Genomic DNA, 25,366 nt, shown 5'->3' with positions numbered 1-25,366 from the left:
TAACTTTTGTAATACTTTTTCTGCAGATTGGATCTGTCTAAGGGAATTTCTGGGAGACATTTTCAGCTGTGAATGTGGTTCTGCCTGGGTTTAGTACCATTTCAATCAAAGATGGAAAAAATGTTCAGATTCCGGTAAAAATGATCAATGACCTTCGTGCCAGCAGTTGCAGAAACCCAGAGGAGAGTTGAGCCAACTTGCCAGCTTTGATGAAGAACGACGGTAATTGTTTCTGCAATGGTTACATGAGGTGCTGGGACTTACTGGCAGAAATTGTTTGCATTCTCTTCATTGTCAAATCATAGAAGAAAACAAAGGCGAAAAAGGTGACAAGAAACAAAACATGAATTTTGTCATAAGGTTTCGTAGGCATTTGCGAAGGATGGTGATCTTACTGGCTGCCTTTTGCATGGTGAGTGTTATTATATCAGCTTATTACCTATACACTGGCTACAAACAGGAGTTGGAAATTTCTAAGCCAACTCCAGAACAAGACTGTGGAGATCCCAAACTTCTACCATACAGATTATTTGAAATGAAAACTGCAAAACCTATTGACACATCCAGAGCAGACCCTATGGTTCTAGTATTTGTTGAGAGTCAGTATTCACAACTGGGACAGGAGATTGTGGCAATTTTAGAGTCAAGCCATTTTAAACACCATGCTGAAATTGCCCCTGGTAAAGGGGACATTCCTGCCCTCACAAACAAGGACCGGGGAAGATATACACTTGTGATATATGAAAATATTTTAAAGTATGTGAATATGGACTCCTGGAATAGAGAGCTGCTGGATAAATATTGTATGGAGTACAATGTTGGCATTATCGCATTTCACAAAGCTAACGAAAATAGTTTATTGAGCTCACAGTTGAAGGGTTTTCCATTGAACCTACATACCAACCTTGCCCTCAAGGATTGTTGTATCAACCCACGATCTACTTTGCTGCATATCACTAAAGCTAAAGAAATCGAGCGAGGTCCACTGCCAGGAGAGGACTGGACTGTCTTCCAGTCCAATCACTCCACCTATGAGCCTGTATTACTGGCCAAGCCAAGATCTTCTGAAAACATTCCACACCAGATCGCTGACGAGATTCTGCATGCCACCGTGGTTCAGGACCTGGGACTACATGACGGCATTCAGCGAGTTCTCTTTGGCAACAACCTGAACTTTTGGCTACACAAGCTCATTTTTGTGGATGCAATCAACTTCCTTTCAGGAAAGAAATTGTCACTGTCTTTGGAAAGGTACATTCTGGTGGATGTTGATGACATCTTTGTTGGGAAGGAAGGAACAAGGATGAATGTTAATGATGTAAAGGTAAGGACGATCCTTTGATTCATGTAGGATTCTGCCTTTGAGTGTTTTTAAAAATTGTTTACATTCTGTTACCTGACCAAAAATCTATTCAATACATGCTGTGTAAATTATATCTGAGAGTTCAACACAAAATAAACCATTTCGAGTAGAATGACTACTTTTATCTTGAATGTAAATTCCTCCCATCAATGAGTTTTGGCTGCTACAATGGTTAGCTGTTGCTGGACGATCAGTGGCTCATTGCTTACAATGTTGATGATGAAAGGAAAAAATATAATTTTCCCAGAATATTTTTCTCTTGCTGGCAGAAATTGTTGTACATTCCCCACCTTTATTCCGCGGTCCTTTTTTAAACAAAAAAAGTGATCTCTGGCTTTGTTTGGGTGGGCAAGACCCCGCGGGTAAAGAAGGTAATGCTTGAGCGGAGTCGGGGAGTGGCTGGGCTGGGGCTGGCAGATTTCTGTAACTATTACTGGGCGGCGAATATTGCCATGATCAGGAAGTGGGTGGTGGGGGAGGGGTCGGCATGGGAGCGTATGGAGGCGGCTTCATGCAAGGACACCAGTTTGCGGGCATTGGTAACTGCGCCTCTGCCGTTCCCGCCGGCACAGTACCCCACCAGCCCCGTAGTGCTGGTGGCCCTGGGAGTCTGGGGGCAATGGAGGAGATATGTGGGAGCAGAGGGAGCATCGGTCTGGTCCCTAATCTGTAATAATCACCGGTTTGCCCTGGGAAGTATGGATGTGGGGGGTTCCGGATATGGCAGAGAGCAGCGATTGAGAGGATGTGGGATATGTTTATAGACGGGGACTTTCCGAATATGTGGGTGCTGGAGAAGAAGTTTGGGTTGGTGAGGGGAAACAAATTCAGGTATCTGCATGTGCGGGACGTCCTATGTAAACAGGTGTCAACCTTCCCGCTCCTACCACTAAGGGGGATTCAGGACAGGGTAGTTTCCAGAGGGTGGGTAGGAGAAGGGAGCGTCTCTGACATTTACAAGGAACTTATGGGGTCAGAGGAGACGCAGACCGAGGAGCTGAAGCGCAAGTGGGAGGAGGAGCTGGGAGGAGAGATAGAGGATGGTCTATGGGCAGACGCGTGGAGTAGAGTCAACGTGTCCGCAACATGCGCCAGGCTCAGCCTGATACAATTTAAGGTCGTTCGTCGGGCTCACATGACAGTGGCCCAGATGAGCAGATTCTTTGGGGTGGAAGACAGGTGTGCAAAATGTACGGGAGGACCAGCGAACCATGTCCACATGTTCTGGGCATGTCCGAAGCTTACGGGATTCTGGCAGGGGTTTGCAGATATCTTGTCCACAACGTTAAAAACAAGGGTGGCGCTGAGTCAAGAGGTGGCGATTTTCGGGGTGTCGGAAGACGCAGGAATCCAGGAGGAGAGAGGCAGACACTCTGGCCTTTGCTTCCCTGGTAGCCCGGAGGCAGATACTATTAGCCTGGAGGGACTCAAAGCCCCCGAAGTCGGAGACCTGGCTATCGGACATGGCTAGCTTTCTCTGTTTGGAGAAAATCAAGTTCGCCTTGAGAGGGTCACTGTTAGAGTTTGCCCAGAGGTGGCAACCATTCGTCGACTTCTTTGCGGAAAGTTAATCGTCACCAGAAGAGGGGGGGAGGTAAGTTTAGCTTAGAGTAGGGGGTTAATAAAGGTGGGACCTGTAAGGGAGGGAGACAGCTTTTGCACTATGTTTCTAGTTTCATCTACATTGTTTATTGTGTTGTTATAATACAAAAAAAAACCTCAATAAAATGTTTATTAAGAAAAAGAAATTGTTGTACAAATCAAGATTCGTGACAGTTCTTCACTGATGAATAACGTGATGTGGAGACGGGGGCTCACAATTATCCTTGAGACATTGAACCATTTTTGTCTTTAGCTGTGTGGAGGTGGGAGTGTAATTTAACTCTATTGCCCTGTTTAATGAGGGCAATTCACTCACATATTGTAAAACCCACCTGATTTTTATTACGTTGATATCACCCATGCAACAAAGATAAAAACTCACCCTAAGGTTGTATTCAATCAAATCAGGTCATCTAAAAGGGCCCCAGTGGGTATAAGTGCCTCACATGCACATCCAGAAATAACCAGATTCAACCCCTATGTCAGTTCTGAAATAATTGACTTCAGCGACAAACGTATTAAGGGTGCTTTGAATGATTGAACACATCTGGAAAGAGAAGAGGAAAAGATAAGATGAGGTTACCACTCGTGGGTAGTATTTTACACAGGCTTGGCATAAAAACCAGGGGTGAGCCTGTCTGGACTTGGTCGGCTCACCCCTTAAGCACCTAAAGGCCTTTCATTGGTTTGAGATGGGATTTACAGCCCCTTCCAAGAGAATGTCCCATCCCCGAGAGCTGCCAGCCAATCAAATAGCCAGCAGTTCCCATCCCTGCAGGGCACCAGCGAGACTTCAGGCAGCCCCTGAAAGAGCCATGGGCCTGGGATAAAGATAAGTCCATGGTCTTGCCGTGGCCATGGCTAGCAGGGTCGCGCAAAGGGGACTGTGGGGCTGAGATTGAAGGACAGGGTAGGAGAGAGGGGAAATGTTGGATACGGGGAATATCTGGGGAGGTGCCTCTGATGAGCACCCCCAGTGTGACCATGACGCTGCCAGGTTTCACTTGGTGCCTGGGCAATTAGCTTCAGTTTCTTCCGCTGTGAGGCAAATGCCAGCGGTGATGTGAGGAAACCTTTAAATAGTCATTAATTGTGACTAAAATTGGCCCAAGAGCAAATGGGCCACCCAATATTTTTTCTGCTGTGAATAAGATGAAATGAAATGAAATGAAAATCGCTTATTCTCACGAGTAGGCTTCAATGAAGTTACTGTGAAAAGCCCCTAGTCGCCACATTCCGGCGCCTGTCCGGGGAGGCTGGTACGAGAACAGGCAGAATGAATAGACAGTGGACCTGGTGCTGCTTCAGTGGTGCACACATTTACGCAACCATCAGCTGCAAACACCCTCTGCCCTCCTCTCTCTCGCCGCACCCCCCCCCCCCCCCCCACCCCAACCAACTGCCCTCTCAGAGAGATAGGGCTTGCAAAATCCTACCAACTGTCCTGGCTTGAGACAATTCACACCTCTTTAACTGGGGTTACCCCTATCTCTGGATCTGTAAAGACTTAATTACCTGTAAATGCTCACATTCTAAGCATTGTCTGGCATCTTTGAATTTGTCTACATATATGTTTCTGGTACATACCTCTTCATTCAACTGAGGAAGGAGCAGTGCTCTGAAAGCTAGTGTTTGAAACAAACCTGTTGGACTTTAACCTGGTGCTGTAAGACTTCTTACTGTGCTCACCCCAGTCCAACAGCGGCATCTCCACATCATGGCTACTGTATGACAAGGCTTTGTCCTTCACGTTTCCTGCCCATCACTGAGAAAAACAACAAAGACAGCAGCAAGCATCCCTGTTGTACTCCAGTTTTCCCAAAGGTATATTTTTAGAGTTTAAACGTTGTGCATGATGCTGAATTATGGATTTTGTTCTCTTTAGATTATGGTAATATGACTCCAGTATTCTATAGCATCACATCAACTTTCACAAGATATTTTAATGTATACTATCAAATATCTTTTTCAAAATGTATGATCGTGAGGCAGAGAAATTGTGGCACTGTGGCACATATGGCCATTGCATATTTGTGTTTTTGGAAAGCAGCTTGTTTGACTGTTTGGCCAGTAAGTTCCTCGGAATGGCAATCACCAGTGGATTGCCACTCTCGACTGACTTGCCCTCACTGTAATTCCAAAGCCCCTGTATCACTCAGGCCGGGTGAGACAGGAGCAGCAAAGTGTGCCTCCGGCTGCATCGGCGTGGAGTAACGAGGGTGCAGGGAAGAAAGGAATGCCTCAGCTCCTAAAACCCTTCCGTCAGATGATTCTCAGGCTGGTGCAATTTTCCCAAATGAAGTTAGCGCTTCTGGACACTTGCCAGGTAAGCCCTTGCGTGGGAATGTCCGAGAGGGATTCCGCAATGCATCATTGGGTTACCCCCTAAATGTGAAGCTGGGGAACCAGGAAGTTATGAGTCTTTCACTCTGGTCAAATTTTGTTCTCACTTTGTCAAGTGTAATTATGTTTAAAAGCTTTTGCAGGTAGAGAAAACAGTACGATGCTTGCAATTACTTAATCACTTTTCTTTAGTAATGTTATGATATAGTCATATTTCCAGTCTCCAGATGTTCCCTCTATTTCCCAAATCTTATTGAAAAATTGAAGCAGTATTTCAGTAGATGTTTCTACTTCAAGTAGCTTTACCATCTGGGCTTGGTAAGTGTCAGCTGTGCTGACGTGTGACACTCTTGTTTCTGGGATAAGGTCATGAGTTCAAGGCCTCCTTGACCATATAATCTAGCTGGCACTGCTGGAGGTGTCAACTTTTGGATGAGATGTTTATTCAATATGGATGTCAAAGATTTCATGGCAATATTTGAAGGTGAGCAGAGGAATTCTCCTGGTGCCCTGGCTAGCATTTATCATTCAACTAACACCTAAAATAGATGAGTTGGCCATTTACTTCAGCACTGCAAATCAGACCATGCTGTGCAGAAATTAGCCACTGCATTTCCCACATTACAACACCGACTGCCCTTCAAAAGTGGTTAAGTTGTTGTAAAGCACTTTGAAAAAAAATTAGATAGTGAAAGGCACATCAAGCTGTTTCCAGTTCCCTTGATTTCTTCTCTTAGATTTGTTTGTATCTATCTGAAAAGAGATTTCTGTTGGTGGTCTGTCTGGGGATCAGTTAGCATAGGTCAAATTAACTTGAAATGTTCTGTCCATTTCTTGAGCTGATCGTTTTGTTTTATTCATGCTGTTACACTTTGTTCTTCACTGGCTTGTCTACTGTTAGACACACTGCTGCAAGTTTCCTTTTAAGATTGCACAGTTCTTTCATGTTTCCCTGTTTCCGATTGTTCGGCAAGATTTTCAAAGAACATTCTCTGATCATGTATTTTGCTTCTTTCCGGTTCCTTGTCACCTTTCAACATGAATGTGCGTCTGCTTTAGTTGTTCTTCCTCAACTATTATTGAAGGCTGTATTTGTTCCTTTCTTCTACTTTAATTTTTTCCAATATTTATTTTGAAGTCCACTCTTTGTGTTATCTTTCTTTCTTTCCAGTGGTTTCTTTGCATGTTTCTTGAGATGTTTTTGCTATTTGCTGTCTTGTTTGACAGCTGGTCCCTTTGTCTCTTGCAGAGTTTTACAATGTTATTGGAAAAGGCACATCCATATGCTCACAAGAGCTAAAGGTGGAATTCTCCATACCCCAGCTGACCGCCTAAATATAGTGGGGGGGGGGGGGGGGCGGGGGGGAGAGAGAGAGAGAGAATTTGGTGGGAGGCCCATAAATCGGTTTTACGCTGGTGTGAATTTCCCACGGGATCTTCCGCTGGTTCCTGCCATGGCTGATAGGGAATCCTGCTGGAGGCTGGCGTGGAACCAATTTGCATCATGATGATTGTATGCAAGTCAAGGCCCGATCCCACACACCTGTTCCTCCATGATGTTGAATAGGGTGGGGTGTTCAGGGAGGTAGGGAATGTGCACATTCACCTGGACGTTGTTAATGGAGAAGAGTTGCTGCTGAAGGGTTATGGAGTGAAGGTCAAAGTTCACCAGAGGGTTAATGGTGATGAGGAAAAGGAGATGGTTGACATGAAAAGGGGAGGAGGGGAGGTGCATTGAGAGCTGAGAAAAAAACTTATGATCGCTATTGTTGCAAATCAAAAGTGAGCGGAACCTCGTATTGACCGGTCACAGGTGCTGCATGGAGTGGGTGACTGGAGATATTGGCCAACTCAGGTGGACAACTGGAAGAGAATCCCAGCAGGCAGCATTGCTGAAGCTCAGGACAGTCAAATGAGTGTGATGGTTGAAGGATCTGCGTGCATGAGGGAGTGCCTGCACGAGGCTGTGAAAGACCCTGCCACAGAAACCTCTACCTGCAGAGTCAGTTGTGGTGCAGCTGCCTACAGCTGAATGGTGAGTGTTTAGTTTGGGGGGGGGGGGGGGGGGGGTGGGGGGTGTGGGGTGGTAAGCCTCATAAAGCCTATGAAAGCCAACACGAGACATATTATTTAGTGACAGTGAATATGTTTACAGGTAATACAGTGACGGTATTAACCCATGCAACCACTTGTGATCAAAACTTGTACATTTTTCTCAGCCTGCTACTTCTCCTAAGTGCTGCCGAGACATCTGCAGCAGGGATGGAGGCAGCCTGTGGAAATGTCGGCCCTGTTATCTCTGATGACTTGGGTGGTGCCCTCTGAAGAGCCGATACCTGAAGGGCCCGGGTTACTTTTGCTTTCCTCTGGTGGGCAAGCTGTTCCCTCTGTGGGGCGGAGGATGACGCTCAAGAGGTCACAGGCCGAGGGCATTCAGAGGGAGTGGACAACCTCTTGAGTGTCCTGAGTGGATAACTCAATGGTGTCCAACTGCTGTTCCTCCCTCTTCATGTGCCCCATGACCGCACCCTGACTTGTTGAGGGGAAGGGACACCTGGAGGGATATTGAGGTGCGCAGTTCACCTCTTGAATTTCCATTGCATGAACACTGCAGCAACACCAATGGAGTGCAGTTCTGCATGTATCTCCAGCAAAAACTGGGCATTCTGCTGGATGAGGATCTCCATGTCACCCGCCACCTCCCCACGGGGAGCTCGATGCACGCACATCTGGGGACTATTTCATCAGAGAACAGGTGGACGTCCTGCCCTAGCTTGCACACCATCTGTTGTGAGCTTTCAACGGCTCTGACCGGTATTGCCCGGCCTCCTGCTGACTCTCCACTATTGGTTACAAAGCCGATTCATAAGACCTTAAGAACTAGGAGCAGGAGTAGGCCATCTGGCCCTTCGAGCCTGCTCCACCATTCAATGAGATCATGGCTGATCTTTTGTGGACTCGGCTCCAATTTCCGGCCCAAACACCATAACCCTTTATTCGCCAAAAAACTATCTGTCTTTATCTTGAAAACATTTAATGAAGGAGCCTCAACTGCTTCACTGGGCAGGGAATTCCATAGATTCACAACCCTTTGGGTGAAGAAGTTCCTCCTAAACTCAGTCCTAAATCTACTTCCCCTTATTTTGAGGCTATGCCCCTTAGTTCTGCTTTCACCCGCCAGTGGAAACAACCTGCCCGTATCTATTCCCTTCATAATTTTACATGTTTCTAAAAGATCCCCCCGCATTCCTTCTAAATTCCAACGAGTACAGTCCCAGTCTACTCAACCTCTCCTTGTAATCCAACCCCTTCAGCTCTGGAATTAACCTAGTGAATCTCCTCTGCACACCCTCCAGCGCCAGTACATCCTTTTTCAGGTAAGGAGACCAAAACTGAACACAATACTCCAGGTTTGGCCTCACTAACACATTATACAGTTGCAGCAAACCTCCCTAGTCTTAAACTCCATCCCTCCAGCAATGAAGGACAAAATTCCATTTGCCTTCTTCATCACCTGTAAACCAACATTTTGCGACTCATGCACTCGCATTCCAGAGGCTTGTCATTGGACTGGGTCTGCACAATCTGCAGGAGCTGGGAAACTTGGCTGAATTTGCCTCCTGATGCCGCGGACATGTGTCCACACAGTCACCTCCAATAAGATAAAATCAAATTACTGCGGATGCCGAAATCTGAAACATAAACAGAAAACATTGGACAATCTCAGCAGGTCTGACAGCATCTGTGGATAGAAAAGGGAGTTAATGTTTTGAGTCTGGATGTTTTCCATGTCAGTTTGCCAATTTGATTTGCCCAATCTAAATGAATATTAAAATCACCCACAATTGTTGCAGTATATTTTTTAAAAACCTCAATTATTTCTTGATTTGTATGTTGTCCTGCAGCGTAGTCACTGTCTATAAACCATTTCACCAGTGACTTCTTTCTTTTGCCATTTCCTATCTCCAATCAAATCAAGGCAAAATCATTTCCCACCGCTGTACTGATCTCAGCTTCTATGAACAGAGCTACCCCACTTCCTTTTCCTTTTTTCCTAACTTTCCAAAATACCATTGAATGTTCAGTGCCCAGCTGTGGGCTGCATTTTATGTGTCCCAGTGGCGTGTTTTAATGGAGGGGCATGTAAAATAGGTCACTGTTTTTCTTCCTATCCACCTGCTGTCTTAAACCAATCCTCCCTGCCCAAGATCCTATACTTGCCTTTTTCCAGGGATCAATGAGCCTGCTTCTTCTTCCTCATTACAGCTCCGATAAATGCACCCATGGTGCTGCTGGGGCTGAAAGGGTTGCCGGCCAATTGGGCAGGCCGGCCACTCTTTCAGAACCATGCCGATATTACTTCTGGGCAAGACATCCGCTCCAGAAGCACATTTTACATGAAGCTATCCCCCCCCCCAACAATAATATTCAGCCCCATGTATCTGTAATGGCTGCCAATCATACTCATGTATTTCTATTTGTGTTATTTATTTGCCCATCTTGTTATGAATGCTGCATGCATAAAAAACTTTAATTCTGTCTTTTTATCATTTTGACTCCTTTGACATTACTTGCTTGTTCACGTTCACATTTGTATGCTCTGTCCCTACCTGTTATACCCGGGTTATCAATACCGGCATTGTTATCTGCATTATTGCCTTACCCTTCCTCTTTAACTTTCCAAATCGCCCATTATGTAAATCTCCCTCCTTCCCATCCCTCCACCCACACACACATTCTTCAGTTCAAAGACTTTTCTCTGCCCCTCGTTATGCAATTTGTTCGAACACATGTCCCAGCACAGTTCAAGTGAAGAATGGTCCAGTGCTACAGCTCCCTCTTTCCCCAGAACTGGAGGCGTCCAATGAATCAAAACCTATTTCTCCTACACCAATCTTTGAGCCACGCATTCACCTTCCTGACTTTATTTACCCTATCTCAATTTGCTCATGACTCAGGTGGTAATCCAGAGTTTATTAACTTTGTTATTCTGCTTTTTAATTTAGCCCCTCGCTGTTCATACTCCCTTAACAAAACATTTTTCTTCATTCTACCAACATTGTTAGCACCCACATGGACCATGACAACTGGATACTTCTCCATCCACTCCAAGTTCCTCTCCAATCCTGAGGAGATGTCCTTGCCCCAGCACCAGACAGGTGTTACTGCTTTCGGGAATCAAGTTCTCGGCTGCAGAGAACAGTTTATATCCCCTTAACTATACTACCCCACACTACAGCTACATTTCTTTTTACTGACCTACTCACCCTTGTACCATGGTATTTTGGTCAGTTTTCTCATCCACTCTGCAATGTATGCTGTCGTCCACACAAGGACCTTGAATCTGTTGGACAAGTGCAAGTACCTGCCTTACTCGTAGTTATACTACCCTGTCTCTGTCCATGAAGCAACTGTGAAGTACTTGGCTTAAGTGGTGTGACTGCCTTCTGGGACAAAGTGTTCAGGTAACTGTTATGTTACAGAGATGTAATATATATATTACTCATTTGTCTTGCTGAATTGTATTTAACTTTATGATAAACAGTCAAAGTCTTCCAGTTAATGGCAAATTATTTATTGAGTACCAAAATAATATACTAGTGTGAGTTCTTTTGCTTTAATACATTGACTAGTAATAGAATTGAGTAAGATTAGATTAAATAACAATTAATATAATACACTACACTCTGAGCTAGAACGTCTATCCTCTAGCTGCAATACACACACACTAACACTAAGAAAGAGCGGGAAACTCCTTATATAGTTCCTGTTCGTGTTGCCAGCTGGTGATCACCTGACTGTACTGACTGCACATTAACTAATCATGTATTAACATATACAGAGATCACCACAGTAACTTTTCCCATCCTGATGTATCAGTGTTCAAAGCTTAGACTGCAGCTCATTAACTCTGAGCCAAAGTTTCTTGAGCTGCAGGTATCTATTGCAGATGGAGTTGTTGTAGATCAGGCTAGTGTCCACCAGCACCTATATGCTACAGCTGCAACCAACCAGCTACCCCACCATCTTTATTATGCTGTATATAACTAATTAGGTTTCAAATTTAGAAATATCACTCAATAATTATTTGATCTATTAAGTAATTTAGCTAGTTATTTTGATCCCAGCTGATGTAACTACTGATCTCGGTAGAATCCGACTTGATAGATCCTAAGCTTTATTTTTTGTTGAGATACAAGTGGAAGGTGGCTCCTAAACAGAGTAACAGGAGTAAACTGATGAACCTTTAACAAAAGAGTAAAATATTTATAAAACAAGAAAAAATGAACTATATACACTACTCCTTTATCCAACTTTACAGATTTATACAGATTTGTAAGAATAACACAAGCAACAAAACTATGTAATATTCTCAGTACAAGCCCAGTACATGTAAACAAATAGACAAACTGTGGTCAGACACACACTGAAACCAAGTGGCAGATGCCACCCAAAGTAACTTCTATGGGTTTCTCATCCATTCCCCCAGGTACTTGTCACACTGTGAGCCAAATGGTCTCACTAGAACTCTGTCTTTGATACAAGGGTTTCCAATCTCCCCACTCGCAGAACATACCTTGGAATCTTCTCCCAAATGATGCTTTCTCTCAAATGTCTTCACCAAAGATTCACCTCCAGGGTTTCAACCTCTCCTTCAGGGTTTCAACCACTCCTTCAGGTATTCCTCTGCCCATGCATTCAAGCTTTGCCTTCCACATACTCTCTCAGATCCCAGCTGGACCAACAGAACACTACTGCTCACATGCCCGTAATAAGGAGCCACCAACATTTCGATCTGCTTTCTGCAACTTTGACATTTTGGAGCCTCTCTCTGCTCCCCACTCTTAGCACCACTGAGCAAAACGTTTTTTAAGATTCCTGTTCTTTGTTTCTTTGACTAGAAGCTCTTCTTGGAACTTGCTTCTGTCCGTCTCCTGGTTTCAGGACCATTCTGTTCTTTAGCTTGGGACCTGCTCTCAGCAGCCTCTCTTCTCCGTTGTACGATCTCTTATTCTACCTTCTAATAAGAGTTGTCCGGTTGATTGGAGGTGTCCAAAATACAACTTTGTTGCTAATTATTCACTTCAACACACTTTCAAAAGAACTAAATCAAAACCTAAAAACGAAATGTCAAACAATACATGAGTTAGTCAACTACATGGCAAAGAGTTCATTAATCATAAAAGCATAAAGAAATTATTTAAAAATAAACAAATGGAATTCTTCAAGAATTCAGGAAGGCAGGAACTCTGGAATGAGTCCTTGACTACGAGGTCTTACTCTTAAGGGAATCCTTATCTATGGTTTAGTCCCTCATTTACTCTCATAGGTTTCTAATTCTCAGCTGACACCTCCGGGTTCGTTCAATAGATGCCTTACTTAAAGGACAATTTATTAATTAAATATTGGGCATTACCTAAGATTGACTGGTATCCGACAAGAACAATTCAATGTCTATGTGCGCTGCCTTACGAGAATACTATTTCACGCCATGGTTAACCATCAACCATGCTGTAACTAATTGTTTGATCCATTTGTATCACTAAATGCACTGGAATACAATGGTCTATTCAATGTATGAAACATGAAACATTAGTTGAAACAATGTCTGAATTTCTGCAGACGTGACCCTAAAGTTCACTAGTTTATTCATTATCTGAAACAATGACTACCTTTTCACTGTCATGGCCTATTGAACAATTTCATTCTCTAGCTGTGCACTCAATCAGTACCTAAAGACATCAATAAATCAATAACTCAATAAATCAACAATGTTTCGTTCCTGTTCCAGCAGATTCTGTGAAATGCTCAGATCATCCCTTGTTCTGTAAAAGACCGGAATAGTACCTCCTCCTTCACTGTACCAAATTCCCTCACATACCAAATCTCCCAAGTTAACCACTTTGGCTCACAATACTCAGTCAAGCTGGACTTTGTGCTAATTTGAAAGCTAGCTTTCCTTTTGGTATTTTGTATGAGCTTCACTTTATATCTATCAAGAGTTCTGTTTTAATTAATATTAACCTTCAGTTTCCATATACAGTAACTATGTTGGCTGCAAAATTCAGTTTCATAGCATTATTGGCATCATTGGAGCCAGCACGAGAAAAGCCAGACACCTTCAAAATGGCAGGCAGGGTGCTTGCAGCCATTTCTGCCATGGCCACACATACGTGTGCGCCATGTTTGTGTCAGAAACTGTGACTGTGAGCAGATGGTGACGTCAAACAGCTCCTTAGGCTGATTTGATACATATTCTACAAACCTGGACTGCAATGGCCCAGGTACTGCCTTTTCGAATCACTCACAACTCAACATGTGTTCAGCTGCATGAGGGAACCTCCCCACAAATGCTGTTTAAAGGGTGAGCCATCCAACTTGAATGTGAGGTGCTTTTGTATCACTTTTACTGTTGCAAAGTTTGTGAAGGTATTGTGGTGTGCTCTTCGAAGAGTTTTGGGGGCTTCTTGGTTTCAGAGGGAAGAATGACTGCATCCTGAGAGGAAAGTATAAGAGTAAAAGACCTGAACATAGAAAGGTTTCTAAAGGTATGGGGAGGGGGGGGGGGGGGGGTGTAGTTGTCATCTCCCTGAGTCTGTAACAGAGGGTGGAAGAGGAGGGCTCTCCCACAGGAGGACCTACCAACCCTGGTAATTATAGATCTGTGAGCCTTACTTCGGTTGTGGGTAAAATGTTGGTAAAGGTTATAAGAGATAGGGTTTATAATCATCTTGAAAAGAACAAGTTGATTAGCGATAGTCAACACGGTTTTGTGAAGGGTAGGTCATGCCTCACAAACCTTATTGAGTTTTTTGAGAAGGTGACCAAACAGGTGGATCAGGGTAAAGCTGTTGATGTGGTGTATATGGATTTCAGTAAGGCGTTTGATAAGGTTCCCCACGGTAGGCTATTGCAGAAAATAAGGAAGTATGGAATTGAAGGTGATTTAGCGGTTTGGATCAGTAATTGGCTAGCTGAAAGAAGACAGAGGGTGGTGGTTGATGGCAAATGTTCATCCTGGAGTGCAGTTACTAGTGGTGTACCGCAAGGATCTGTTTTGGGGCCACTGCTGTTTGTCATTTTTATAAATGACCTGGAAGAGGGTGTAGAAGGATGGGTTAGTAAATTTGCAGATGACATGAAGGTCAGTGGAGTTGTGGATAGTGCTGAAGGATGTTATAGGATACAGAGGGACATAGATAAGCTGCAGAGCTGGGCTGAGAGGTGGCAGATGGAGTTTAATGCGGAAAAGTGTGAGGTGGTTCACTTTGGAAGGAGTAACAGGAATGCAGAGTACTGGGCTAATGGCAAGATTCTTGGTAGTGTAGATGAACAGAGAGATCTCGGCATCCAGGTACATAAATCCCTGAAAGTTGCCACCCAGGTTAATAGGGCTGTTAAGAAGGCATATGGTGTGCTAGCCTTTATAAGCAGGGGGATTGAGTTTCGGAACCACAAGATCATGCTGCAGCTGTACATAACTCTGGTGCGACCGCACCTGGTGTACTGCGTGCAGTTCTGGTCACCACATTATAGGAAGGATGTGGAAGCTTTGGAAAGGGTTCAGAGGAGATTTACTAGGATGTTGCCTGGTATGGAGGGAAGGTCTTACGAGGAAAGGCTCAGGGAATTGAGGTTGTTTTCGTTAGAGAGGAGAAGGCTGAGAGGTGACTTAATAGAGACATATAAGATAGTCAGAGGGTTAGATAGGGTGGACAGTGAGAGCCTTTTTCCTCGGATGGTGATGACCAACACGAGGGGACATAGCTTTAAATTGAGGGGTGATAGATATAGGACAGATATCAGAGGCAGTTTCTTTACTCAGAGAATAGTAGGGGTGTGGAACGCCCTGCCTGCAACAGTAGTAGACTCGCCAACTTTAAGGGCATTTAAGTGGTCACTGGATAGACATATGGATGAAAATGGAATAGTGTAGGTCAGATAGGCTTCAGATGGTTTCACAGGTCGGCGCAACATCGAGGGCCGAAGGGCCCGTACTGCTCTGTAGTGTTCTATGTTCTATGTTCTCCCTCCTCCACCTCAGCCAGGAACAATGCTTGAGATGCCCGTAATTCACCGAGGAAATGTTCCACCTTTATCTTCAGAATGTGCAGGTCCACAGCACCAGTACTCTGCTACCAGTCATCATCCCTCTTGACTTGCTGACAACCAAATCCTTTCTGACAGGAACAAGTGGCATTGCCAACATTTCCCATTTGGTGTTCTCACTGCATTTTAGAGGTGATGGAGACCCTGCAGACACGGAGAAGAGATTTCATTATCTTCTTTTTCATCAGAAAAGAGCAAGAGCTGCAGGAACCTTGCTTGTTCCCAGGGCAGCACGGTAGCATTGTGGATAGCACAATTGCTTCACAGCTCCAGAGTCCCAGGTTCGATTCCGGCTTGGGTCACTGTCTGTGCGGAGTCTGCACATCCTCCCCATGTGTGCGTGGGTTTCCTCCGGGTGCTCGGGTTTCCTCCCACAGTCCAAAGATGTGCAGGTTAGGTGGATTAGTCATGATAAATTGCCCTTAGTGTCCAAAATTGCCCTTGGTGTTGGGTGGGGTTATTGGGTCATGGGGATAGGGTGGAGGTGTTTACCTTGGGTAGGGTGCTCTTTCCAAGAGCCGCTGCAGACTCGATGGGCCGAATGGCCACCTTCTGCACTGTAAATTCTATGATTGTTTCAGGATAGTGGGATTCCTAATAGTGCAGGGAGGCATTGGCTGCTCGCACTTGGCTCACAAGTCAACAAGGTACAGTCACCACAAAGGATTCCGCTCCATTCACGTGTATTTGCTCTGTGACCATGCCTATTTCATTGCATTCCTCTCGGGTGGCACTGCAGCAGTCCTAGTAATCGGTTGGAGGACAGGTTGCTGGGTTGCTGTGAGGGCTTTCTTGACCTCAGTCTGAGCTTCCACTGCACCACTGAGACATTGGTTCATGTCCATCTGAGCTGCAATGTCAGATGAGGCCTCCGCCACCAAATGCTGCATCACAGCCAGGTCCACAAGTGTTGTCATGGATTGGCCAACACTTCAATGTTGGAAAGGATTGGCTCGAAGCTGGATGGAAAACTCTCTGAAAGTTGGAGCAGGACTCAGTGCTTATTGGCAATGACACAAGGTTGTCCGACAGGGCTACCAATGCCCCAGTTATCTCTGTGTGCCTGCTCATTAGCATTATCCTGTATGCCAACCTGCTGAATTCCACATCATCATCCCCTCCAGCAGAACTTGTCTGAAACCCCACCATCCGTGGAGCTGGCAGATGGACTGTTCTCTGCCCCTTGCCTGTCTGTTATCCACTCATGGCTGGTAACTCACCACATGCAGATCTTCATCTCTAAGGTAAGTGCATTGCCAGAATCTGAGCAAGTAGCATTGAATGTCCAAACAATTGATGATGCATGTTCAGTGAAGCTGTGGTGCAGCTTTTAGCCTTTCCTCTTGATGCTACTGTGGCTGGCGGTCGCCAGTTCGTTGGCTACCTGAAATCAGACAATTAGTAGGGAAGTGTTGAGATCAGTGGAAAGCAAAAGGTTCATAGTTATGCTATCTGCTGCTTGCACTTGGTGCTGGGTAACAGGAAAAGCATTCGGTAGGATTTGAGAAGGGCAATGAGACAGGAACACAGTGTCATCCTGGAATTCTCCCAGTGGCACCAGATGCAACAGCCTCTGTCACAGCAGAGCCCATGAAGTGGAGTACGTTTGCCTCTGGTGATGCAGGCATGCCTGTTCATTTCTAGTTTTACCCTGCTCCCTGAGGTTATGTATTATCTTGTCCTGGGAGAGAGAGGGAAGTCTGTCAGTGTATTTGGATGATGTAGTCACCATTACTGAATATTTGGAGACATGTGGAAGCTGTGAGATTGCTTGTGAGGCTGGTATGATTGGTGAGTGTGTGAGGATGAGGTTGGGTATGTAGATGTTAGACGCGAGTCTGGACCTTGAGAGATTGCTGATGGATAAGTGACAGGAGTGTGGTGCATTAAGCAGCTTGAGAGGCTGGTACTGTGCTGTTTGGAGATGCAATGTGAAAATGCATAAACTGATCTTCACCACTTGCATGAGGCCACTTTTTTGAAACATATAAGATCCTGAGGGGTATTGACAGGACAGATGTGGAGAGGTTGTTTCCTCTTGTGGGAGAATCCAGAATTAAAGGTCACTATTTACAACTAAAGGGTCGCCCATTTAAAATAGAGATGAGACATTATGTTTTCTCTCAAAGCTTTGAGTCTTTGGAACTGTCTGCTGAAAATATGGTGGAAGTAGTATTTGAATATTTTTAAGGCAGATATGGATAGATTCTAGGTAAGTAAGGGGGTAGGCGGGATATAGGTCACTATCAGACCCGCCATAGCATGAAGTGCTGAATGGCCTGCTCCTGCTCCTTGTGCATATGTTCATATGTCATTGAACTTCTTGGGACACTGCTGGCAGGTTCGCAGGGCCACTCTCCAGGAGCTGGCCTCACTGAATACCCATTCCCATTCCCTATTGACAGTGTTCCTAGAGAGCTCTTTGGCCTCAGTGAATCATGGCCCCTGTTGTCAATCTCCTGGACTAAGACCACCAGCACCACATTCAAGAACCTATCTTGCTTGTTGCTCCTTTCCCTTACAACTACTTGCAGAACAGTCAACAGTAGCTTCTGTGAAATAAGTTCTGTTCCCCTTTGAGGTGCAGGCTACCTGAAACATGTGCTATTGATGCATGCCGTTGAAGACATTGCTGTGCACTCACCCAGCCAGCAGAACAGGTCATGCTGAACTGATTGCTGCAATCATTCAAAGAGGGAAGCAATATGAGGCTTATGCAGTGGGGCTCAGATCTTCACTCCCAAGATGGATGCACAGAGTTGAGAAAGCACCCAGCTCGACGCACCCAACACTGGAGAAACAGCCCCGCGTAATCAGGTTTTCATTCCAGGGGAGCAGGTACATACTGGAGTTGGGCCCACACCCCCTGGAAACAGTGCCGAGGTGGGCTGCTTAAAAGGTTCACTCTGGGAGTTCATCCCAGTTATGGTAAAAACATTAAAACCGAAAACAGCCCTCACCCCCAACCCAACCCTACGGCCCCTCATACCCTTTTATGTCCCTCAACTCTCCATGGCCCCTTATAGCCCCTATGTCAAGTTAGTACTAATTCATACCGTGACTAACCACCCGTTGTCAATTCACCCACTATCCACAATGGCAGACCTCAGGAGCCATGCTGAGATAAAATAAAATAAAGAGCTAAGAATCTATTTAAAACTTCACTCTAAATATCACCCATGACCACCATTGTGACAATTATACATTTTAAAAACAGTCAAGCAATATTAATACTGTAATGCTCAGGCGATGTCAACAAATCTTGAAATTGCAAACAGAATTTTTTTTTATTTTTGAAAGGTTATTTTTTTAACTATTTCATGAGCAGGTGATTTAAATAACATAGCATAACATAGCAGCTTGACAATTCCACATCCTTATCTACTTTTTATGCACTTTCATATTCACTGTTTAAAAACTCTGCACTGAGTTCAAAATGGCCCTGCTGTTCCGGTTTCCCGAATCACATCTCATTCCCTTACTGGTGAAATAGAATCTGTCAGGAGTGTGGAGGGGTGGAGGAGGGGGTGGTCTTCAGATCCAACGTCCTGGTGCCATTATAGCTAAAGTGTAGATTCTCCATGAAAGTTCAGGTCCAAGTGCAACCCATGCACCCACAAAGGAGAGCAATCCAATTTTTAGCCCTTTTAAGTTTAAATATGAAATTATATACCTATGTAAGTTGTAGGTTGAGGCTTCACCGTCTCCACTTTTTACGATGATGCCTATTAGTACTCTTCTAAAATGTCCAGTTGCTACATTTGCACAATGCTAAGACCTGGTGATGTCCATGTAGCTATATGTGACAATTTATGTGAAAAAGACATTTCCACCAATGATGGGGTCACTTAAAGTGCATGGGTCACTGACATGTTCATTTTGGCTACCCTGTACTCTCCCATAATTAATTTGCTGACAGTGTCGTCATGTCAAATTTCTGTCGGCTGATGCGTTTATTTAAAACACTATGTTAATTTGCAGTAGCATTTTTAGAGTTTTTTCTTCTTACTTGGAAGATTGCCACAGGCCTTTGTTCAGCTATGGGAAGGGAAGTATGGCTGAGTTGAGACTGTTGTTTGTTCAGTGTAATGTCATTTCTGAGCACTGACAAGTCCACTATACCGCCTGAGGCAGTTATTAAATAACTGATAACCAAGTAATGATAATCAAACAGAAAGAACCGCACAAAGTTGTACAGCATGAAACTTGAGATGAGATTACAGTCTCAAACTGACTTACACCTGACCATTACTTCTCGGCCGGGGGTGAGGGCAGAGGTGGGGGGGGGGGTCTGCCATTCCATATGGCAGAGACTCACTTTAGATACCTGTGGTGCAGGTTGCCCGGGATTGGAGGTGGCTCCATAGGTACAACATTTCTAGTTTAGTGGGGAGAGTGAAAGCTGATCTGGCAAGGTGGGATGGTCTCCCTCTGTCACTGGCCGATCAGGTACAGGCAGTTAAAATGAACGTGTTGCCATGATTTCTGTTTATTTTTCAGTGCCTGCCAATTTTCCTGCCAAAGGCATTTTTTAGAGAGATTGAAGGAATGATTACCTCGTTCATATGGGGCGGGAAGGTGGCCAGAGTTAGAAAGGTGCTGCTACAGAGGGGAAGGCAGGCAAGGGGTTTGGGTCTTCCGAACCTGATGTATTCTTACTGGGTGGTGAATGTGGAGAAGGTGCGGAGCTGGGTCAGAGGGGTTGATTCCCAGTGGGTCAGAATGGAGGAGAGTTTGTGCGGGGGGTTGGGATTGAAGGCACTAGCAACAGCGCCACTCCTGATGGCCCCGGGAAAATATTCAGAGACTCCGGTAAAAGTAGCTTCATTGAGAATTTGGAGGCAGTCTCGGCAATACTTCAGGTTGGGGGGCAGGGTCAAGGGAAATGCCGATTCGGGGGAACCATAGATTTGTGTCAGGGAAGTGGAACAGAAATTTGCGGAGTTGGGAGGAGAAGGTCATTAAGACACTAAAAGATTTGTTTCTTGGGGGTCGGTTTGCAGGATTGAAGGAGCTGGGAGCAAAGTATGGACTGGAGCAGGGGGAAATGTTTAGATACATGCAGGTTCGCGATTTTGCCAGGAAGGAAATACAGAGCTTCCCGATGGAGCCGGCCTCCACATTGCTAGAGGAGGTGCTGACAACAGAGGGACTGGAGAAGGGGGTAGTGTCAGCGGTTTACGGGGCTATTTTGAAAGAGGAGAAGGCACCACTGGAGGGGATCAAAGCAAAGTGGGAGGAAGAGTTGGGAGAGGATATGGTGGTTCTGGTGTGAGGTGCTCCGGAGAGTGAACGTTTCCACTTTGTGCGCAAGGTTGGGGCAGATACAGCTGAAGGTGGTGTACAGAGCACACCTCACAAGGGTGAGGATGAGCTGGCTCTTTGAGGGGGTAGAAGATATGTGTGAACATTACATAGGGGCCCCGCGAATCACGTTCATATGTTTTGGTCCTGTCCAAAGCTGGAGGATTACTGGAAGGAGGTTTTTAGGGTAATCTCTAAAGTGGTGCACGTGAAACTGACCTGGGCCCTCGGGAGGCCATATTCGGGGTGTCGGACCAGCAGGGGTTGGAAACGGGTGCGGAGGCAGATGTAGCCTTCGCCTCGTTGATCGGCCAAAGGCAGATCCTGTTGATGGAGAGCACCCTCTCCATCCTGTTCCCTGGCGTGGCAGAGGGACCTTTGGAATTCTTAACTCTTGAGAAGTTTAAGTTTGAACTGAGGGGAAGGATGGAATGGTTCTACAATTCATGGACATTATTCATTATGCACTTTCAAGAATTGGATAACATCAAACATTAAGGGGGTGATTGTTAGGAGGGTTGGGGGGGGACTGTATCTGTTAATGGTGATTGTGGGTGATTCCTGATTCCTTTTTGTTATTTGTTTATCTTAACATGTGGGCTGCTGTTTGGGGGTTGGTGGGAGGATGGGATTGTTGTTGTGAAATATGGGGATTGAGATTGTATTCGTTACTGCTTATTGTTTTGTTGGTGGGTGTAATTTTGGGAGAAAATGTGACCAAGGAGGGAAATAAAAATATTTTTAAAAAAGAAATCTGACCATTACTTTTCTAATGTGAAAAGAAACGTTTTTGTAGAAATGCTCAACAGGTCAGGCAGCATCTGTGGAGAGAGACTGAGGTGAGAATTTTTCTCTGTCAGAGTGCCTTTAATCTTTGGGACTCCCTTTCCCAGAGAGCAGTGAATATTTGTTTATGGCTGAAGTAGATTCTTGACTAACGGCAGATTCAGTGGATATCGTGGTTAGGTGGGAATATGGAGTTGAAGCTATGTCCGATCAGCCATTATCTTTCCGAATGGCCGAGTCAACTTGAGGGGCTGTATGGTACTGCTTTGTATGTTCGTGCATAGTTAAAGTCTTACTTTGGGTTCGGATTAGGGATGACTCTCATCAGATAAAGATCATCGACCTCAGAGGCATTGGATTGATGTAAACAGATAAACCCCCTAGCATTGATGGGTTTCCCATTGAATTTTATTAGACGTTTGTGGGCCAGTTAATGCCATTATTAGTGGACATGTTTAATGATTCCTTTTCGACTTGCCAGAGGAAGCTTTCGTTATCTGGGTATTCAAGTGGCATATAATTGGCTCTCGCTCCATAGATTGAATTATGCTGGTCTGGTAAAACGGGTGAGATCCGACTTGCAGAAGTGGGACAACCTCCCCCTGTCCTTGGCAGGCAAGATCCAGACAATAAAAATTAGTATCTTCCCAAGTTTTTAATGTCTCTCCATTTTTCTCCCAAAATCTTTTTTAGAACATAGAACGTAGAACATTACAGCGCAGTACAGGCCCTTCGGCCCTCGATGTTGCGCTGACCTGTGAAACCACTCTAAAGCCCATCTACACTATTCCCTTATTGTTCATATGTCTATCCAATGACCATTTGAATGCCCTTAGTGTTGGCGAGTCCACTACTGTTGCAGGCAGGGTATTCCATGCCCTTACTCCTCTCTGAGTAAAGAACCTACCTCTGACATCTGTCCTATATCTATCTACCCTCAATTTAAAGCTATGTCCCCTCGTGCTGGGCATCGCCATCCGAGGAAAAAGGCTCTCACTGTCCACCCTATCTAATCCTCTGATCATCTTGTATGCCTCAATTAAGTCACCTCTTAACCTTCTCTCTAACGAAAACAGCCTCAGGTACCTCAGCTTTCCCTCATAAGATCTTCCCTCCGTACCAGGCAACATTCTGGTAAATCTCCTCTGCACCCTTCCAATGCTTTCACATCCTTCCTATAATGCGGCGACCAGAATTGCACGCAATACTCCAAATGCGGCCGCACCAGAGTTTTGTACCACTGCAACATGACCTCATGGCTCCGAAACTCACTTCCTCTACCAATAAAAGCTAACACACCGTACGCCTTCTTAACAACCTTCTCAACCTGGGTGGCAACTTTCAGGGATCTATGTACATGGACACAGAGATCTCTCTGCTTATCCACACTACCAAGAATCTTACCATTAGCCCAGTACTCTGTCTTCCTGTTATTCCTTCCAAAATGAGGATTAATAAATTAGTGGCCTCCTTCATTTGGGCGGGCAAAACCCAAGAATCCATAGCGCATTACCTCAGAGGGACCAGCAGTCAGGGGTCTAGCATTAACCAAATTGCTCTTTTAAATAAATGATAATAGTAATTGTTATAACCTGCCTGCTTACCATTGGCTGGGGACTAATGACAATCCCACAATCCTGTGGGAGTATGAGCTTCCCCAATGAGGGAGGTGGAGAAATCATTAGTCCCCAGCCAATGGTAAGCAGGCAGGTTATAACAGTAATAAAATAAATAATCTTTATTGTCACAAGTAGGCTTACATTAACACTGCAATGAAGTTACTGTGAAAAGCCCCGAGTCGCCATATTCCGGCGCCTGTTCAGGCTACACAGGGAGAATTCAGAATTCTCAGCGGGTACGGGAATTGAACCAGCGCTGCTGGCCTTGTTCTGCAACACAAACCAGCTGTCTAGCCCACTGAGCTAAACCAGCCCTCCAGTTTACAAATGGATGGTCAAAATGGAGAAGGTGCTGGGGTGCATTGGGGAGCCGCGCTCCATATGGGGACAGATGGAGGCGAGCTCTTGTATAGGGGCTCTAGTTTAAGGGCTTTGGCAACTGTAAGGATGTTTAAACCTTGCTTTCCCTGTTTAAACCCTGCTTGTGCAATTCCTTTATTCTCAGTTGTGCTGGCTTCTACAACACGGCAGCTTTTACTTTTAAACAGGGACGCCCCAGTATAATGTCTTGTTTCGACTTGTCCAAGAACACCCCCCAGTGTTCTGTGCTATGTGGCCCAAGGAGACACTGGGGCAATGTGTTATTTGGCAGTGTCCAGTGATAATATATTGGGATGGACTTGGCTGGCAGTAAATCTACTGCTTTGCAATTCAGGGTCTTGTCTGATCTTTGATCCTGATTGGTGTGGGAAGTTCCAGAAGATTCAGCGTTTAGCATTATGTAACTGGCCTACTTAGAAGTCAGAATGTTTGTTTACGTAATGGAGATTAAAAAAAGGTAGGAACAAAAAAAACTGCGGATGAATTGTCATGTGAATTCTTCAGACAAACACGGTTTTCCCCTGACACAGTGGTTCGATGTTTTATTAACCCAGATTAAAGGATTTCTGTTGTTTGAAAATAAAACTGTTGAAAAAGATCGATAAAGTAATTATTTGTGAGTTAAGACTTCATTAACTCGACTAAATCTTAAATTGGTTAAAAGCTCATTGTTAATTTTGCAGCACATCCCAGAGTTTTTTTTTTCCCTTTTGGTTTTTCTTTTCTGTAATTAAAATCTTCCAGAACAATGCCTTCTGACTTTGTGTTGAAGATATCTTTAACTCAGACACATGTCTCTTGTGTTTTCCTTTGGCTTGTTTCAGCCGATTGCTTTCCATGGCAGTTAACTTCTCCCCACTGAAAGCAGTCTACAGATGTGTGCGCTTTGCGCAGTGCATTTGTGATTATTGGAAAGAAAACTGAAACTGCGAGCAGATTTCACTTGAGACCTACCTATGGTCTCGTGGTTCGCAGGCAGAATGTATTTAATGAATGTAAGGAGCATGTAGATTAATGCAAGTGTTTGTCAAATGCTCTGCTAAATCGCCTGCTCTTCACTCAAATTGCAATCATGTTAGTTAGTACTCTGACCCAATCAGCAAAGTCTTTCATTTTTGTTGCATCCACCACCAGATTATTGAGCAGCTCTTTTGCTAAAACCATGAATGATTAGCGGGGACTGTAGAGAATTACTGGGAATGAAACAAAAACTGAATTTGTATTGAGTTGATTTAGTACGAAGTACAGTTGCTCAGTTCTTTTGGATAATGGTTTCCAGCAAAACCTTTGCTAACCTTTTATATTGCAAATGTTGGAAATCTCAAATGTGAACAGAAAATGCTGAAAGTGCTCATACGGCCAGGCAACATTTATGGAGAGAGTAAAAGAGTTAACACGTAGAATCTCATGGTGATTGTTTATTTTCAAGAATCAGAATCCTGTCTGGGCCCAGCTCCCACATGGGTCTATAGAGCATTCTCCAGAGTGATCCATTGGGAGGCAGCCTCCAGTTAAGGGTAGGTTTATGAGCCTGCAGGTCCATTAGGACCTATTGCTTCGGAAGGCCGGCAGCCACAATAGGAGATCAATTAAAGTGTGAGAGAGCCTCAAAATGGAGGCTCTCTAGGAAACGTGCAAAAGATTTCAATAATAAATTGAATTGAGGCTGGTGAATCCATTAGAGTGAAATTGTTTGCGCAGAAGTGCGGCCTTTACTACCTTTATTTTAATTCCTTCGTGGGATTAGCGTCTCTAATTACTCTTGTACTGAGTGGCTTGCTAGGCCATATCAGAGGGCACTTAAGAGTCAACCACATTGGTGTGGATCCAGAGTCACATATAGGCCAGACCAGTTGAG

At 44.7% G+C, this 25,366-nt stretch overlaps 1 protein-coding gene across 18 annotated transcripts in view; it reads left to right on the top strand.

Annotated features, from left to right (window-relative positions):
- Nucleotides 1-25,366, top strand: part of ndst3 (N-deacetylase/N-sulfotransferase (heparan glucosaminyl) 3) — a 1,441,915-nt gene that overhangs the window by 1,051,389 nt on the left and 365,160 nt on the right. For all 18 annotated transcript variants that reach the window (XM_038791879.1, XM_038791880.1, XM_038791871.1 and 15 more), the window contains one exon: nucleotides 27-1,324. In XM_038791879.1, coding sequence (XP_038647807.1) covers nucleotides 344-1,324 — 981 coding nt within the window. In that variant the 5' untranslated portion in view covers nucleotides 27-343. The remainder of the gene's footprint in view (nucleotides 1-26; nucleotides 1,325-25,366) is intronic.

The sequence above is a fragment of the Scyliorhinus canicula genome, chromosome 3 (genome assembly GCF_902713615.1).
Source record: "Scyliorhinus canicula chromosome 3, sScyCan1.1, whole genome shotgun sequence".
Classification (NCBI taxonomy): domain Eukaryota; kingdom Metazoa; phylum Chordata; class Chondrichthyes; order Carcharhiniformes; family Scyliorhinidae; genus Scyliorhinus; species Scyliorhinus canicula.
Note: the sequence above shows the minus strand (reverse complement) of the source record. Positions and strands in the feature narration are given on the sequence as shown.